The sequence below is a fragment of the Neltuma alba genome, unplaced genomic scaffold, assembly GCF_004799145.2.
Source record: "Neltuma alba isolate B1F8T4 unplaced genomic scaffold, ASM479914v2 tig00011684_pilon, whole genome shotgun sequence".
In the NCBI taxonomy this organism is placed as follows: Eukaryota; Viridiplantae; Streptophyta; class Magnoliopsida; order Fabales; family Fabaceae; genus Neltuma; species Neltuma alba.
In genome coordinates, this window is record NW_021636323.1 from 26,288 (window position 1) to 43,106 (window position 16,819).

A 16,819-nucleotide genomic window follows, 5' to 3' on the forward strand; every position below is an offset into this window, starting at 1 on the left:
AACAAGAACAAGTTTGAAGGATAAAAAATTATACTAACTCATTTAAAAAAACACATATTGACTTAGGAATGGAGATTTGTATTTATTAATTAATTAATAGTTTCTTAAAATCAATCAAATCATTATTTCCTTTTACTCAGGCCTGAGTACATGCAACCAGGTCCAGGATATCTAAGAAGGAAACAAATAAGCAACTTAATATTCTTGAAGAACGTGAAGCTGGAGAATGTCCTTTCCCGGGGCGATTGTTACTTCTGTGGACAGTGACTGGTAGTGTTGGTTTTTTATTTGGTAGTCTCTCCCTTTTTTTTCCGCCAACTGTTTCTCTCCTTCGTTGGAGCATATAAAGAAGTAAAGAACTGGACAATAAAAATTGTCATTTTTATGAATTTTTTCCCCTTATAATTTAAAAAGGTGTTTGAGTAGGATGAAAACTATAATTTTAAAAATATTTTTATAGCATATAAAAAAATTTGTCTCAATTTATAAAAAAATATTTCTGAAAAATAATTAATGGGTATCCAAACACCCCTGTCAGAGTGACATGATCGTAGATCTGTAAAATTCACGAGAGAAGGGAGATCGATGGTATTAAACGGTATGCAAAAGTGGGAACTTGCATAGAGGAAATTCAGATATGAGAGGAACCGGAGGACCACTCTTATGCATCGGAGATCTCCTGAGCGATGTGGGTGAGGAAGAAGATGTAGTGTCAGCTCATTCTTCATCACCGTCTTTCTCTTCGTCTTCTGTTTCGGATTCAAACCTCGCTCCTGATCTCACCAAACTCTTCCAGGTTACCGGCTTTATTTTGTGGTTTACTTCGAATCGCTTTGTTCTCGATCTAGATCTCAAATTTCGATGCGGAAATGAAATTCAACCAACTCTATTTACCGAAACCATAAAATTAACAGTGCAGATAATTTTGAACACTTCTAATCTTTTTTCCCCTTCAGAAATTATAGGGTTTTAGAATTAATTCGAAGATATCTTTTTCTTCCCGTTTAGTCACAAGCACCCTTCTTTATCAATCATCGAAATTCCCCTACTCATTTCAGGAAAACTACAAGCACTTGAATAAGGCACTTGCTGGCACAGACCACTCTTGGACGGCTTTGACTCTGAAGGTAATTACAGTTTATCGTTGTCCTTGTATATGTAGCAGTCATCGCATTACAGACCAAGCCAACATCAATCACGAAAAGCTGAGGTTTGTTTGTTCCATGTTGCGTCTGGAGGATTTACCTCCTGGTTATTGCACCCTTTCGGATCTGTTTTCTGTCGTCCGTATTTGTCATCGGGCCTTTTTGTTTTTAATTATATATATATATCTTTCTTTAATGGACCATTTATCTTTCTCACTTCAATATTCATATGTCCTGTACCGTCACTTTATTTATAACTTCTCTTCAATTTTTTGAACTCCAGCTATGCACTGCCCTGGAAACTGCGAACGACTTGCTTCAGTCTACCAACTCAAATGTTGGATTGTTGGCAGAGAAGGTTGGACAGCTTCAGAGAGTTGTGAAGAGAGCGGATTCTGCCATAACAGCTGCAAAGGCTCTCCATGTTAATCTGGATGAAGATAAAGGGGCCGATATTGACAACGCAAAATTCAAGTAAATTCAAGTCTTGCTGCGAGATTAGGTTAGTAAAATTTCACATGGTATTTTACCGCTCAACAATACAAATGTATCTTTGTTATTTATGAACAAAACATCCGAGTGGAGAAGTATGGAAAATGCCTGAGTAGATCATTATTACTTTTATCATGTCAAAGGGTCCTTTAAAAATAAAAAAAAAAACTTCGCTATTGTTTGGCTGCTTTTCTTTTCTTCTTCGCATGCAACATGCTGGTGACATAAACCCAAAACTGGGATCATTTGTCAATTGGAACAGAAGTTGTGAAGCATGTCGGTTCTTATACCATTTCTCTTCCTAAACTTTAATGATTACATCCACCACTAGGCAGTAACCTGTATGAGTTGACTCTGATTTGGGCATTTGAACACCAAGTTATTAGGGAGAAATCGCTTGAATATGGCGTTATTCTGTTACGTATTAAACACAGGGCATATTAACTACGTAAAGTCACTTCAGTGGCCACGTGAAGTCCAATGAAGGCCTAATTGTTCTGAATACAAAACTGGGTTACTTCGATTGTTGACGTCCCTGAAGGTAAGCATGTGGTGTGTTGTTCTTGCTTCTTGTTAGGAGCGTGAGGACTGAAAATATACATACCCTGAAAAAGTATATTATCAGCAAGAAATATTTTGATTCTTTGCTCAGCCAATCCGATGCTGATTTCATGCCACTATCTGTGGGCAACCGGGATACGGTTAACTTCGTCTAGCATGATAAATTGTTATGTCAGCTACTTGGCACCTCGTAGCGGAGAATTCTTTGTCGATTCATTGTTTTATCTATCATTTCAGAAACTGGCCTTGAACTGACAAAAAAGCTGGATAGCTTGAGAGTTGATGCCCGCATTTCGGCCGAGATCAGCGTACTGAACAATTTGTATTAGTTAGAGATGGTACCCAACTGTTCAGGGGGTTCGAGCAAAAATGCCCGCACGCTCCTAAAGATAGAGAGATGCGGCCTTGTGCTTGCTTAAATATGATGGATTGGCTCCTGAGAGATGTTGAGTTGCGCTCAGAAACAGTGGAGTTAATAATTCTGCTGAGTAGTGGAAACTCAGTCAAGTAATATGGGACATTCAAACTCCGATGGCAGATCTTTCTCGCACTTCAGATGCTGCTGAGGTCGGGGATCAAGCGGTAACCTTCCCCACGACACCCCCCCCCCCTTTTTGGGGGGGGGGGGGGTAAATAAAAACGGGCAAAACTCTCCAATTCAGATTTTAACATTGGTCAGTTTAACTAACTGGACTGAGAACTATACAGTCCCGCGTGGATTTTGAATGGTTACGACTGAGTGTTGATAGATTCGTCCTCTTTTTTAAATTATACACCATTGAACGGTGTGTTGGTCGATTGACAATCTCATTTTCTTCCCATTGACTGCACATGACGGTTAGAGGTGTTCGATTTTCAACTTTTGTGAGTATGATGTAAATCCAATTAAAAGGAGTCCAATCTTTATCTTTAATTGGTACTCTAAGGAGAATTAGTTTCTACTGTCAGTGTAGAACATCCATGTATACCCAAAAAAATAAAACAAGTGATAGATTTGGAATACTATTTGCTTCAAGTAGAGTGGAGATCGATGATGTAATACTTTCCATCTAATTTCGAAAAGAGTCAAGATGTATGATCAACTATAATAAAATTCAGAAAAAGTAAGAATAGATCACACCTTATAGCAACTTGGTGCATGGAACGTTATAATTGTCGTATATGGTAATCTGGGTTTGATAAGGGGCCTACTCAAAGTGAGTGCTGACCAGAAGCCCAAATATATAACTATAACTGCTGTCAGTTTAGACAATCCTCCGCCCCACGTAACGGCAAGAAGACAACAGGTAATTACAAGCCTCCATTTGCTCTCCTGACCTATGAACTGATGTTGCCATTTGCATAATTTCCATATATTTTCTGTCTAACAGATAAAATTAAACAAACAAAACCTCAATGATGCTTTCAAAGCTACGAATGAAAGGCGAAAAAGGGACAATTCTTTTTTTTGGGTGCAAATTAAATTATGTGTGGAGATTCTCTCTCACCAAACAAGACAAGTAAGTAACTCTGCTTAAGCCCTTTAACTAATTAATCCAAAGATGATGCAGGTGCAGGCGAATCAGCGACATCATTAGACTTCTTCTTTAACTATTCGATCATTAACTCACCTCGGCCAACTTGATAACGATAAACGAACAGTGTTCTTTAGCATTAACCCCGACCCTTCAGACCAAACCACCCTCCCCCCCGGGGGGGAGAGCCTTCAACATCTATAATCCTCTCTCTATTACTAAATATAAAAACTTACCTGATTCATAGAAATTAAGAAAATTGACTATTTTTCATTATTATATAAACAAAGTGTATTATTTTTTAAAACATCTGAAAGTATTAATTATTGAATGAAGAGTCTATATAATTGGAACACATATAAACGGCGCCTGGTTCTTTGGTTGCTAAGTTGTTTTCCTACTTCTTACATTTGCCGAGTATGGGTACCATTTCCTATTTCTTATTAATACGATTAGACGATTAGAATTAGAACTATAGGCTATGCTGTTAAGGAATGGTTTGTGTCTCAAAATTTATATGTAGCTTAATCTGTCAGACTGTCACTTTGACTTGTTAATCCTCTTCGTTGTTGAGTTGATAGGATCCTCATCTCCATAATTTCGGAGTCACAAGATATGAATTTTCAGCGTTCATATCTTAATAGGTTCAAAGCTCCTCCCTCCGTTACAGAACCAAACCAAACTAGCCACAGAAAAAATTGAAGATCGTGTTAAGTTTGACGATTTGGTTCAACTTTAATTTGCTTCTGAAACGATAACATATTGAAATCGAGTACAGTAAAGTGCCCACAGAATATAAATGAGAAGTGTAAGGCCACAACCACGAGACAAGCCACTTTATGCACTGATTCATTCATCTTCAATCATATATACATTTACAGCTTCATATTGATATCCAAAATGATCATAACAAACGGTTTCAGAATACATACATACATACATATGGTAGATCAAGGCATCACAAATAGCGCATAAATGATTTAACAATTTACTGCTCCCTTATTAACGGCAGAAAACGATGAAACACGAAACATGTGGTATTACTATATTTGGCTGTCAAATTTGGACTTCAATCATCAATTACAGAGGTTATATTAATATAGTAATGTATGTATGTGGTGGGTGGCTCAATATTTGGGATTATATATATAGTAATTGCTCCCTCCAAGCTAGCTATAGTAGCCGTAGCTAGTTAAACGCAACGGCGTTGCATTAATATTGCGAGGTGAATATCAACCACGTAGTGCAAGTCACAATTGTGTCATTGAAAAAAGAAACATAATAGGGAATCTTGGCTATTCGCAAGAGACAGGGAATATCTCCATGACTTGATTACATGGGAATATACAAATGAGGAGGCTTGTGTCATCAAAAGAGTTGACAAGCTCAACATTAATCATAATGCTTTGGGACTAGCTAGTTGGTAGTAGTTTTAGTAATCAACCTGTGATAATTTAATTTGTTTATATATATACGCACCATGTGTGTTTGACCCTGGGCACATAAAACATGCTAGTATATTTAATTTGTGCAATTTGTCCAGAGGACAGCGATGTTTACAAATGTACAGCATTAATTTGGCGATTTAAATTGGTTGATATGCACTTGAAGGATTAAAAGAATCCAGTTTGGCTCCAATAAAGCCAAGATAAAATAACAGAGCAAATCAAGCATTGTCAATCCATATCCCTATTCTACGTTAAAATTAATCCATTCATTTCAACATCCACGCCATGGATCGGCAACATCATATAACTCTATTCTTAGCTCTTCGTTTTTATTCACCTTGTTTAAGATTTTGTTTCAGTCGCATGTGCGCGTGCACTACTTAAAGTTTTCTCAGATTTTACACACACACATTCTCTCTCCCCACTCTCTCGTTTTAAAAGCGTTGGCAGGCATCTTTGAACTTTGATACGCGCACATGTATCAAAGTTTAGTTATTATATGTCTTCATTACTTTCAGACTTCGCTATTATTATTACTGCTTTCTAAAAATTTTCTGTCTGCATAAAAATCACGAGAATTACATTTAATTATTGCATATAGCATCTTGTAGTTATTTACACAAACTGCAAGTAGATCATCGATTCTTCCTTTAACACAAGAGATCAATGATTATATACATGCCACAGTTATTATATATATTAATCATATTTCTGTTCAATATCTAATATCTTACGCATTCATTTGTGTCGATCGTACGATTATATTTAACGAATGAATAATCAGAATTAATTAAAGCAAGTGTAGAATTAATAAAAAGAGTGTGATAATGTATAGTTATATATGTCTGTGGCCTCCCAAGAGGATGAAAAGAGAGAGGCTGCCTCACAAAGAATTGACGAGACTGATCCTTGCCTGTGTTTAAGGAACATGTATGCTTGCCGGCCTTTCATTGTTTTCTTTAAAACGTTGGACTCTTACCAATTTTGGGTTCCATATTAATATATATTTAATTAATCCCACAATATATGCAAAGTCTGAATTAATCTGACAAATATTAGAGCAGGCGCATGCATGCTCATCGTATATATAATTCAATCAATGAAGGAAATTAGAGCACTAATGTCACTTTCATTAATGACTTTCACAGGTCAGGCTCCTTCTTTGCTTCCCAGTTCCCATTCTGCCGACCTGAAACTCAGTGGGAAGCAAGCATAATCTCTTCTCTTCATTAATTTAATTAACCACTAATTATTAATCAACACATATATACACTCAGCTTGGCGCTACTTCGTCTAACCTTTCAATATAATCATATGTCAATGTTCGTGGAATCTTCATAGCAAGATTTCGTTGACATTAATTATTAATTATTTTGATTCAAATTCATGCTAGTTGGTTCCTTGCTCCATCCAGCTAATAGACTAATTTGACCATAATATATTTTAGTTTTATTTGCATAGTAAATTTACAGATTGTGGTGATGTATATATGATTATAAGGACCAGAATATTATAGTCCTGATATATACATCAACTCATGCAATAATTCAAAATGGTGACTTCAAATTAAAATGGTTTATTCTGATTCCATCTGCGTTTGTTATGATCAAATAATGTTCCACATTTTCGGTCGTCGTACGTTTTCTGGAATCCTCTTGTTTTGGTAACCTTTGAAAACCCACATGCGACTAAGGCTTCACACCTTTTTTTATTTTCCCCTCCTGCCTGCTCTTATAATGAAGTGAATCAGATTTCATGTTCTTAGTTATTTTAAACGTCTAGAGTGTCATTATATTTTGTCCTCATTGATAGCTCTAAATTATTCATTATTTACTTACGTCATCTACGACGCATGACCTTATTTTTAATAATGCCATTATTGCTTTGCTGGCATATAATAGGAGTTAGAATCTTCGCATATATTCAACCACGTATATATTCTCAAGGTATCATCGTATTCGTACGTATACCGCGGAGATTAGGCTACTGATGATGTATGAATACTCTTGCGATCCGATTGGTTTTTTTCCCCCCTTAATTTTTTATTATTTATTTGAAATTTTTATAATGATTCTTATAGCTTGTCGACCATCGATTCCTTGGCCAGCACAAATGGTCAATGCTTGATATATGGCATAAGTTAGGCATCTACTGGACTTTCTATCTAATGCTCATGATTCAAACCATGAATCTTATGTCTTCGTATGTTTGCTTTTTGGGCGGAAAAAAAAGTAGAAATAAAAACTTTGCCATACGCATGTTCTTATTTTACATCTGATTTCTCAAAGTCATATATAGTCAGGGTGTACACTAGCTGCGCATAAGCCTCAATGATTACATTAAAATTAACTCCAGCTATAGTGATTCCGCTTAACGTGTCTTTTGATGATATGAACATGCATGAAAGTTAAAAAACAGTTTAAGGAGAAAAATTGAAAGGCCCGGTAGAAATGTATCAGTGAAGACGAAAGTGATGACATCTTTACTGAGCCATCGATCATTCTCTGAAAATTCGTATAATAAGTAAAGGGCAGAAAAACGCGCGCGCACACTGTCACTCATCTCACTCACACACGGGACACACAGACAGGGAGATTAAAATACATCTTAGCTATGGGCAAAATCGAAACAGGTCTTTTGGAATCGACGGACATCACTGAATCCAAATATAGATTTATTTGGATCGAGAGCTGTGAAGAAACGGAGTCGCAGAAGCTTAGCTTGTTGTCAGTATTGATTGGAAATAAAAGTTGATCAATTTATAGTGTCGACAATACGATTATAAGCATATTTTCCGGGTTTTTTTTGGGTTAATTCTTAAGCCTCTTCATCCTCTTTAGAGGCTGTTTTAATTTGTCCAGTTAAATTCTTCCACGTAATGAATAATATAAGAGCGCATTCATTCCTTGCTTACATTGGAAGAATTATTTACAAAATCCAAATGTCTTTTCGTGAATTTAAAACATATCATTTTAATTAGAAGCGTAGTAACATAGATGATTCTACATATCCTTAATTTAATGGTGCCCAAGGTCATGCGTCCTTGCAAGCAGACACAATTGTCTATTCTCCCCAAAACACACACACACAAAAAAGAGAGAAGAAAATGGAGTCTGTGATGATCATTGAATGTTAGCGAAAGGTCAATTTACTTAATATGTAAACACGTTATATTGAAGTGTTCCCATCATATCTCTCGGGACAACCCCTTCCATTAATTTTAAATCCTTCATGGTCCATTGTTTATATCTCCACTATATAATTATATGTAACGGTCTCTTTTCTATATCTCCCAATAGCACAAGAATATGTTAATAATTGTATGTGGTGTTCTGAACAAAAACATTGAATATGAATTACAAAAATACAAAGATAATTACTAGGTTCCTACTATTACTGTATTCCTGAGCACGCCGATGGATTCCATAAGGTCAGTTACTAAATTAAGCTTTGATCAGCCAATGGAACGAGCGTCGAATCAGAGAGTATTTTCCAGGTTGTTGAGATATGCCCACGTGGTCCACTCACGTATCGTCAAAGGGGACATTTACAGTTTGACTTTGATGACGTGGCACCAAGCGAGCTCAGACTGCAAAGGATATTATTAGTGGTGTCAAGGCAGTAAACCACAACTAAGCCAGATTAAATTCCCTGATTAACCAATAATAAAGAAGATCATTTGGAGAAGTCGGTTGCTGGCGCGCGCGCCCTTTCATACGGAAACATCCAATACAAATTAAAAAAAAAAAAACAATACATAACCGTATGATTGATAATTCTAAAGGGGTTAGGAAAAAAGTTCATAATTTAGAATTAAAAGGCTCAAACTAACACATATTACAAACTTGCTCCTGTTGGCCAATGCATAAAAAAAAATAAAATTCATGTGTAAAGTGAAAATTGTTGTGACTTCTTTGGGAGCATATGGATCATCACCTTCGCTTTTGTTGTCTTGTTTTCTTTTGCTTCTGAAAAGAAAGGTTTATTAGCTGGTCAATACTCCAGCGATGGACCAAATCGTAATCAATAAGTCAATATATATATATACTCTACAAAATAAAAAATTAAATACGCAATTGTGGATATAATTGTAATGTTTATTTTGAATGATGATGCGCAATACTTTCATAATTTTACATGCTCCATGCAATTACTCCTCCGGTCCTTAATATAGGACCCAATTCTTGAGTTAGTTTTGGTCCTAAATATAAGACCCATTTTTCATATTTATCAACTTTATCTAAATTACCCTTATGGATACTCCCTCAATCATAATCAAGTAGAAAAGAGAGATGTGGTATTAAGAAAGATGATTATGGTGTTTTAGAAAAAATGTGTCATTTTTCTTATAATTAACTAACTTACCTAACTTCCTTAATCTAATCAAATTAGTTAAATGGGTCATATATTAAGGACCAGAGGAGTATATCGCAAGGGTTATTCTAGTGAAGTACAAATATCAAAATCCGTCGCTAAATTATAGTTCTAAAAGTATCGAGTTCAATTATTATCATATTTTCAGTTTAAAAACCTACAAAAACAACAAAAAAATATGTCGTTCATTAATGTCCAATAAAATGCGCGTACAAGAATAATGCGTAGCAATCGAACAGTTGAATCAGTTAAGAACTGTAGGGGCGGTCTCGATGACCTGTCCCAATCAAATCAGACGGTATATATAAAAATCACTGCGCGGTGAATTGCATATACGCATGCTGATGGAATTTCCAAGTTCCCAACATTCTCTAAGGACCAATAATCATGTTACCACCGTGCTGTTAATATAAAAACTAGCGTGCAATTTGATTCTAAATATAATAATAATTTATTTTTCTCTAATATTTATTTATTTTATGCTTAAATTAAATTTTTATAGTAATTACATATATTAAAAAGTCATTATCAATAAGTAGTTCAAACACATTACCAACATTTTCTATGACTGATTTGGTGTGGCAAAAAGAAAAATTACATTTGTGTCCAGCAGAGGTCATCATAAAAAGATCTCAAAACATAAGATCAGTTGTTAATTAAAAGCAAGAGAAACATACAGGCAATAAACAGTGACATGGACATTAATATATTGTTGTGAATATATATATATATATTTATATAAAGGCAAAAATGTAAAAGATAAGTCTTGTCCGCAACGCTTTTCGTTTTCCATCTACTGAGCTTTCATGTTGATGATTTCTATACGGAAGGTGGCCAAATTGTACTCTTTAAATATAACCCTCTTCAATGCCCATCTCATCCCCTTGTTTTCATATTTTTAATTTCTTTGCTTCTCTGTTTTCTCACACTTGCTTCTGGCCTCCCCATCTGGACGCCATCTATGAAATCAAGCATGCAATTAATCATATAACATATGCTCGTATGATGTATTATTATTTGATTTATTCTCATCCCACTTTAATTGATGATTGATTTGCCAGCTCTATATGCAAGCCCTAAGTATTTATACATATATACGCGTATATAAATATACCCTCGTTTTGCATACATATAGATCAGATGCAACAACAGCTCCCGATTCTGTGGAGTTAAACTGACAGATGAATGGAGATAAAATGTGTAACAATTTCAACGATGACGTAAAATAGACCAATAACAGAAAATAACTTAATCATTTATAATTAAGGAGTTGATTGAGATGTATAATACCTCTTTCAAAAATTGGATAGATAAACACAAGGGCATCTGACTGATTAAACATGGCGCGGGCATAATTAGTTCAAAGTTTAGAGGATGATTGAGGCCATTATAATAAGGGGAATCTAAACCATCTCCGTCATTCCCACCCTTAATATATTCTTCCTAATTCTCAATTTTTCTTTTTAAAAAATAAAGACACATCACAACCATTGATTAAATATTAATTGAAGGTTTAATCACAAAGCATCCCTCTCCCTCACTGCCTAGCTATAAATCTCAAACCCTTACCCGTCACTTAACATCTCTCATCAACGAGTTCTTCGTACTTGACTCCATCTTCGATAACAAATTAAACTCCCCCGCCCCCCCTTCTGTGTCAGCTCAGCCATGGCCATGCCGGTTGACATGTATGCCATCCCTGAGTTCGACTTTTCCGACTACACCGCCGCTACTTCTTCCGACGAGGACTGTAATTACTGGAGCCACTGGTCACCCGTCGTCAACTGGGACGCCTTAACATGTGGGCCTGGCCATGAAGGCTTCCATGACCTCATGGAAACCATGATGGACGACGCAGCCGGGGCAATGAGCCCCGCAACGGATCCCAGTGTGGAAGAGGAAGGGTGCAGCAACTCTACTTCCACGACGGATGTAACCATGGCCGACGACGAAGTGAACGGCGGTCTGGAGGATTTCAAGGGCCTGAGACTGGTGCACCTCCTGATGGCGGCGGCCGAGGCTCTCACTGGAGTCAACAAGAGCCGTGATCTGGTCATGGTGATATTGGTTCGGCTCAAGGAGTTGGTGTCGCCGACCGACGGAACCAACATGGAGCGGCTGGCAGCGTATTTTACGGATGCCTTGAGGGGCTTAGTAGAAGGAGCGCACAGTACTAAGCATTGGAATTGGATCGCCAACAGTGGCGAAGAGAATCGTCACCAGACCGACATGCTGGCGGCCTTCCAGCTCCTTCAGGACATGTCACCGCACGTCAAGTTCGCCCACTTCACCGCCAATCAGGCCATCCTCGAGGCGGTGGCCCAGTACAGGCGGGTCCACATCGTCGACTATGACATCATGGAAGGGACGCAATGGGCCTCCTTGATGCAGGCACTGGCCTCCCGCAAGGACTCGCCACACATCAGGATCACGGCTATCTCCAGGACGGGAAGTGCGCGGAGATCAATCGCCACCATCCAGGAGACTGGCCGTCGTTTGACTGCCTTCGCCGCTTCCATTGGCCAACCGTTCTCGTTTCACCAATGCAGGCTCGACTCCGACGAAACCTTTCGTCCCTCAGCCGTGAAACTGGTTCGAGGGGAGGCGGTGGTCTTCAACTGCATGCTCCACCTGCCCCACCAGAGCTACCGGGCACCAGAATCGGTGGAGTCGTTTCTGAGGGGAGCGGCGGCATTGAAGGCGAGAGTGGTGACTTTGGTGGAAGAGGAGGGAGGGCCAACGGGGAAAGATGTGGGGTTCGTGGGGAGGTTCATGGACAGGCTGCACCACTATTCGGCGGTGTACGATTCGCTGGAGGCGGGGTTTCCGATGCAGGGTCGGGCGAGGGCGTTGGTAGAGCGGGTGTTCTTGGGGCCCCGAATAGCCGCGTCGTTGGCCCGAATATACAGAATGGGGGAATCGGAGGGAGGAGAGAGGGGGTCGTGGGGAGAGTGGATGGGTGAGGAAGGCTTGAGGGGAGTGGACATAAGCTTCGCGAATCACTGTCAGGCGAAGCTGCTGCTGGGGTTATTCAACGACGGGTATGGGGTGGAGGAGATGGGCAGTAAAAATAAGTTGGTTCTGAGTTGGAAATCAAGGCGCTTGCTTTCCGCTTCTGTTTGGACTCCATTTGTAAATTAACCCACACAACCTTAATTAGTAATTACTATGCTCAACTCGCTCCATGGCTTCCCTTCCTTACCTATTAACTTCCCAACATCTTTTTGGAACCTCCAAATACGAGTCATCATGTACGTGCACATCAATCACTCTTCCATCCATTAGTTCTGGATCTGTGAAAAATTAATGGCGCTTAATCGAATTTTGTTAGCTCATTTATATATCTTCTTGTTTTAGACGATGATGCGGAATTACAGATGGAACATATGGAAATCATCATTCCATTTCACTAATCGCGGCTCTGGATAACTTGAGCCTCCATTACATTTATTTCTATAAACTGAGGTGCGCTCTATTGCAGACGAAGGAAAATAACACGATCATATATTTTATTGACAACTATTTGAGCTGTTCGAGTGTCAAGTACAAGGTGGTTTATGTTCTCTCATTCATGTCCTTTCGGAAATTTAGATCGTTCAAGAAATTAGGTTCTTTTTTTTTTGGAATTTGAACCCGTCAAACTCAAAACGTTGTCGATGAAAAAAGCTCCTGAACTCTTCTTTAATTTCCATAACTCTTTTCCCTTATCTTTCACCTCTAACAATACTGTGCGTGTATATTGTATTATACTATATCTAGTTTTTTATATAAGAGCTAATTTAATTTTTATTTTAATCTTAAATATAAGACACAATCTTCCTTGTTTCTCATATTTATTTTTTTTTTAAGGTAGTCGTTGTAATAATGATAATTCTAATCAATACACTTGATTAGTAAGGATATTTTGGGAAAGATAATACATATTTATTACAAATAATTAATTTAACTAATTTTTTTAATTTATTTAAATTAGTTAACTAACTTTTATATTAAAGACCGAAAGTCGTGTTTGTTTTTCAAGGTATAAACAGATTTGACTAGTTCAATTTGAATTGAATGAAACATGAGACAGAAATAATTATGTTACTCCTGATTTAATTCTTTGATATGTTAAATAGCATGCTTCGTTAATGTATTCATGGGAATAATGATAAGGTTTTACTAATTACAAAACGTTAACATGGGATTAAAATTATGATATATAATCAAAATTTTTTTTAAAGCTATGAACAATATATAATTTACTTTAAACTCTATCCAAAACACCAAACGCGCAACCTAATTGATTGGAGTATATAAATTGAAACTGAATTGGAAGCTTAAAATAGATACAGTGGCTGGTGGTGGGTGTCACATCCCCCTCTCCCATAAGTTGGCCCGAGAAGGAAGATTCCTGGGAATATATGTACCCTTACGTCTCACAGTTTTGGATGTATATGGCAAGTTAAAGTGATTTTATAACTACTATAATAAGTTCAGATACATAATCTCAAGAAAAAACACCTATTCCATCGCATTCTAATAAATATATATTTATTTAATGTTCTGGGGTCACAAACCAACGCTTGCTTGTTTTCTCTGTTGTAGGTTACTCAAATGCCAAGCACAATAATTATCATCTCCGACAAGAAGCTCAGAAGTATGGCAACATGCGCACGCACTTGTGTCACTCGATCACATTCTTTTATCTTAATTGCAAAAACGATGAATCGGTTTCTCATCTCTGATCTGTGCGCTGCTACGTATGATATTTTCTGCACTGAAACCAAACTCGTCACGGGAGAGCTAACTCCGAGAGTACGCATATTTTAAGCTCCGTATATCTCCGGCGGTAACATCATTAATCAGGACATCAATTCCTTTCGTAGTACATATATATCTACATCTATAGTGGAATAGATTAATCAGCTGAAGCCATATGTTCTATCTTTTAAGTATTATATTTAATTTAGTTGATGACAGGGTATATGTACATAATGTCTGTTTGGAAATAACTTATAACTAAATTTTCAATCATGATTTACCAAACACAAGATAAGTACGTGAAATATGTTTACAAGTCATTTCTAATACCATGCCAAAGAGATCAGAGCCATAATATATCGTGATTTGAAGGTAGTAATTAAACGCCGTATAAGTTGATAATGTTACGTTTGATAAATGGTGGATCATAAATGGGAAAATGACGACGGAGGGCGCATAATTGAAGCAATTGATGCGGACAATTGTTGAGATTGTGACTTAAATTTCTATAATCCATTGAGATTATTTTTATTTATTATCTTAAAACATCTTACATCTCCAGTGTATTTATGATCAGGAAAGATTTTAGGATATGTTTTTTATTAGCCAGCTTAGTATTTTAGTTTTTAAAAAGTTTTGTTTGTGTATAGGTACATATATGCAGTGTTTTTCTACTCATAAAGATGAGTCGATTATTATAATAAACCCTATTTTTTCACAATAGAATTTTTCACTCTGCTTCATGTTAGATTTTCCCGTGTTAAATTATTGTGGGCATCTTTTTGTCATATTATTGTACTTATTTATTATTATGTCTCGCTGTTAAATCATTTTATTAGACGCTCTGCAATTATCAGTATAGAATGTAGTAAAATACAATATGGGGACGACCAACGAGTTTTGATAAGGATGTGTAGTTTTTAGGCGCATATAAATATATATATATATATATATATATTATATATATATAGGGGGAAGTTCAATTAGTGCAGCGAAGGAAAATGATGGGGATATATATGGCAGAGATCATAATAGGTTTCGGCGCGCCAACGTAGGCAGCTAGCAGCTAGGCAGCGATCCACCTCGTACATTGAGAGAGAGAGTGTGTGTGTGTGTGAACGCGACCCTTCCTCCAATCCATTAATAATTAATATTCCTCTGATCCTTAATATAAAACCCATTTAACTAATTTGATTAGATTAAGGAAGTTAGATAAATTAGTTAATTATAAGAAAAGTGACACATTTTTCCTAAAACACCATAATCATCTTTCTTAATACCACCTCTTCTTCTTCTACTTGATTATGGTTGAGGGAGTATCCATAGGGGTAATTTTGAGAAATTTGATAAATATGAGAAAGGGATCTTATATTTAGGACCAAAACCAACACAAGAATTGGGTCCTATATTAAAGACCGGAGGAGTAATAATTATTATTGTACACATGTTTATACAAATTTTGCTGGCCTTTTCTTGTTCCCAAGCATCGCACAGTTTTACGCAAGTTATGGTTCAGCCTATCAGACTCCCTACGCTTCACAGCTCGGCTGCTTCCTTCTTTAATCTCTGTTAAATGGATTTTCAGCCATCAAAATTGATACCTCCAACGAGAAAGTGATAGGTTATATATTCAATAATTGATCGATGTTATATAGTATATGTATGTATGATGCAGTATTTGTAAACTGAATGTTACGTTTTGTTGTTTTAAGTGTTGTTGTGCTTTTAATTGATAACTCCGCACCGCAAGCCACGTCCCCATCTACGTGCGCGCGCGTGATTTTAATTTCTCCTCTTTCATTTTGGGTACTCCAAAGTCTCTCTTCATTTGGCGACGGCCAAAAAAACAGCTGAAAGTTCAAGTTAATCCACGTAACATTTCTCCAATTAACTTGAAGTTTATAATATTTATTAACATTAATAAATATAACACAGAATAAAATTCGAGAGTATGTGAATATGAAGTCTTCGGGAAAAATAAAATATGAAGTTTCCAAGTTAGAAAAGCAAAACAAGAAAAAAGTTACTCCTTACAAAATTTTAGATAAATACACCCAAAGACGGGAACCATTAACCAGTATATATGTCACATGTTGGGGCGTGATATATTACATAGACCAAAACTAAGTCGCCAATTCATTTAATAATCAGGTTACTTATTATTTGTAATTGTTCTGTTGATTCATTATCATCTTAAAGAGGTTGAGATAATTTGTTATTATATAATAATTAATTCAAATATTGAATATGAACTTCAACGTTGAACTCAATTTTTTTTTCCAAGAAAAAAAAAACCAAAGCCGGACGACGGTCGACGGGATACAAGACAGATTGGAAGAGGGGAAGACTTATGAGACAAAGCAAATGGGCCCATTGTTGTGAGTTGGGCCAGAACCAACCCCTTTCAGAACATTGTTCGTAAATACGTGCCCCGTAATGGTTGGGTTTTCGAAGTTATTGGGGAATATGTTCTTCCACTAACGGACCCGACAAGTGCATTCTTTCCCCAAAAAATGATTAATTGAATGTGGCATGAATCTCG

At 36.9% G+C, this 16,819-nt stretch overlaps 2 protein-coding genes across 3 annotated transcripts; both read left to right on the top strand.

Annotated features, from left to right (window-relative positions):
- Positions 1-285: 285 nt before the first annotated feature.
- On the top strand, positions 286-3,198 carry LOC114716643 (uncharacterized). 2 transcript variants are annotated; one of them, XM_028901674.1, is made up of 5 exons: positions 286-378; positions 593-796; positions 1,059-1,127; positions 1,429-1,647; positions 2,436-3,198. In XM_028901674.1, the coding sequence occupies exons 2-4, from the start codon at positions 638-640 to the stop codon at positions 1,621-1,623; spliced, it is 423 nt and encodes a 140-aa protein (XP_028757507.1). In that variant the 5' UTR covers positions 286-378; positions 593-637; the 3' UTR covers positions 1,624-1,647; positions 2,436-3,198. The 2 variants fall into 2 exon arrangements, with proteins under 2 accessions (XP_028757507.1, XP_028757506.1); XM_028901673.1 differs by lacking the exon at positions 2,436-3,198 and having other exon boundaries at positions 287-378; positions 1,429-1,813.
- An 8,004-nt stretch (positions 3,199-11,202) lies between these two features.
- LOC114716647 (nodulation-signaling pathway 2 protein-like) lies at positions 11,203-12,675 on the top strand. Its single transcript, XM_028901677.1, has one exon. The coding sequence runs from the start codon at positions 11,203-11,205 to the stop codon at positions 12,673-12,675; it is 1,473 nt and encodes a 490-aa protein (XP_028757510.1).
- Positions 12,676-16,819: the final 4,144 nt, after the last annotated feature.

Excerpts from the sequence above, each read along its gene's own strand:
- LOC114716647 (XM_028901677.1), top strand. The coding sequence starts at position 11,203 with ATGGCCATGCCGGTTGACATGTATGCCATCCCTGAGTTCGACTTTTCC.
- LOC114716643 (XM_028901674.1), top strand. The coding sequence starts at position 638 with ATGAGAGGAACCGGAGGACCACTCTTATGCATCGGAGATCTCCTGAGC. Across the intron at positions 797-1,058 it reads ATCTCACCAAACTCTTCCAG|GAAAACTACAAGCACTTGAA; the intron begins GTTACCGGCTTT and ends TACTCATTTCAG. Across the intron at positions 1,128-1,428 it reads GGACGGCTTTGACTCTGAAG|CTATGCACTGCCCTGGAAAC; the intron begins GTAATTACAGTT and ends TTTGAACTCCAG.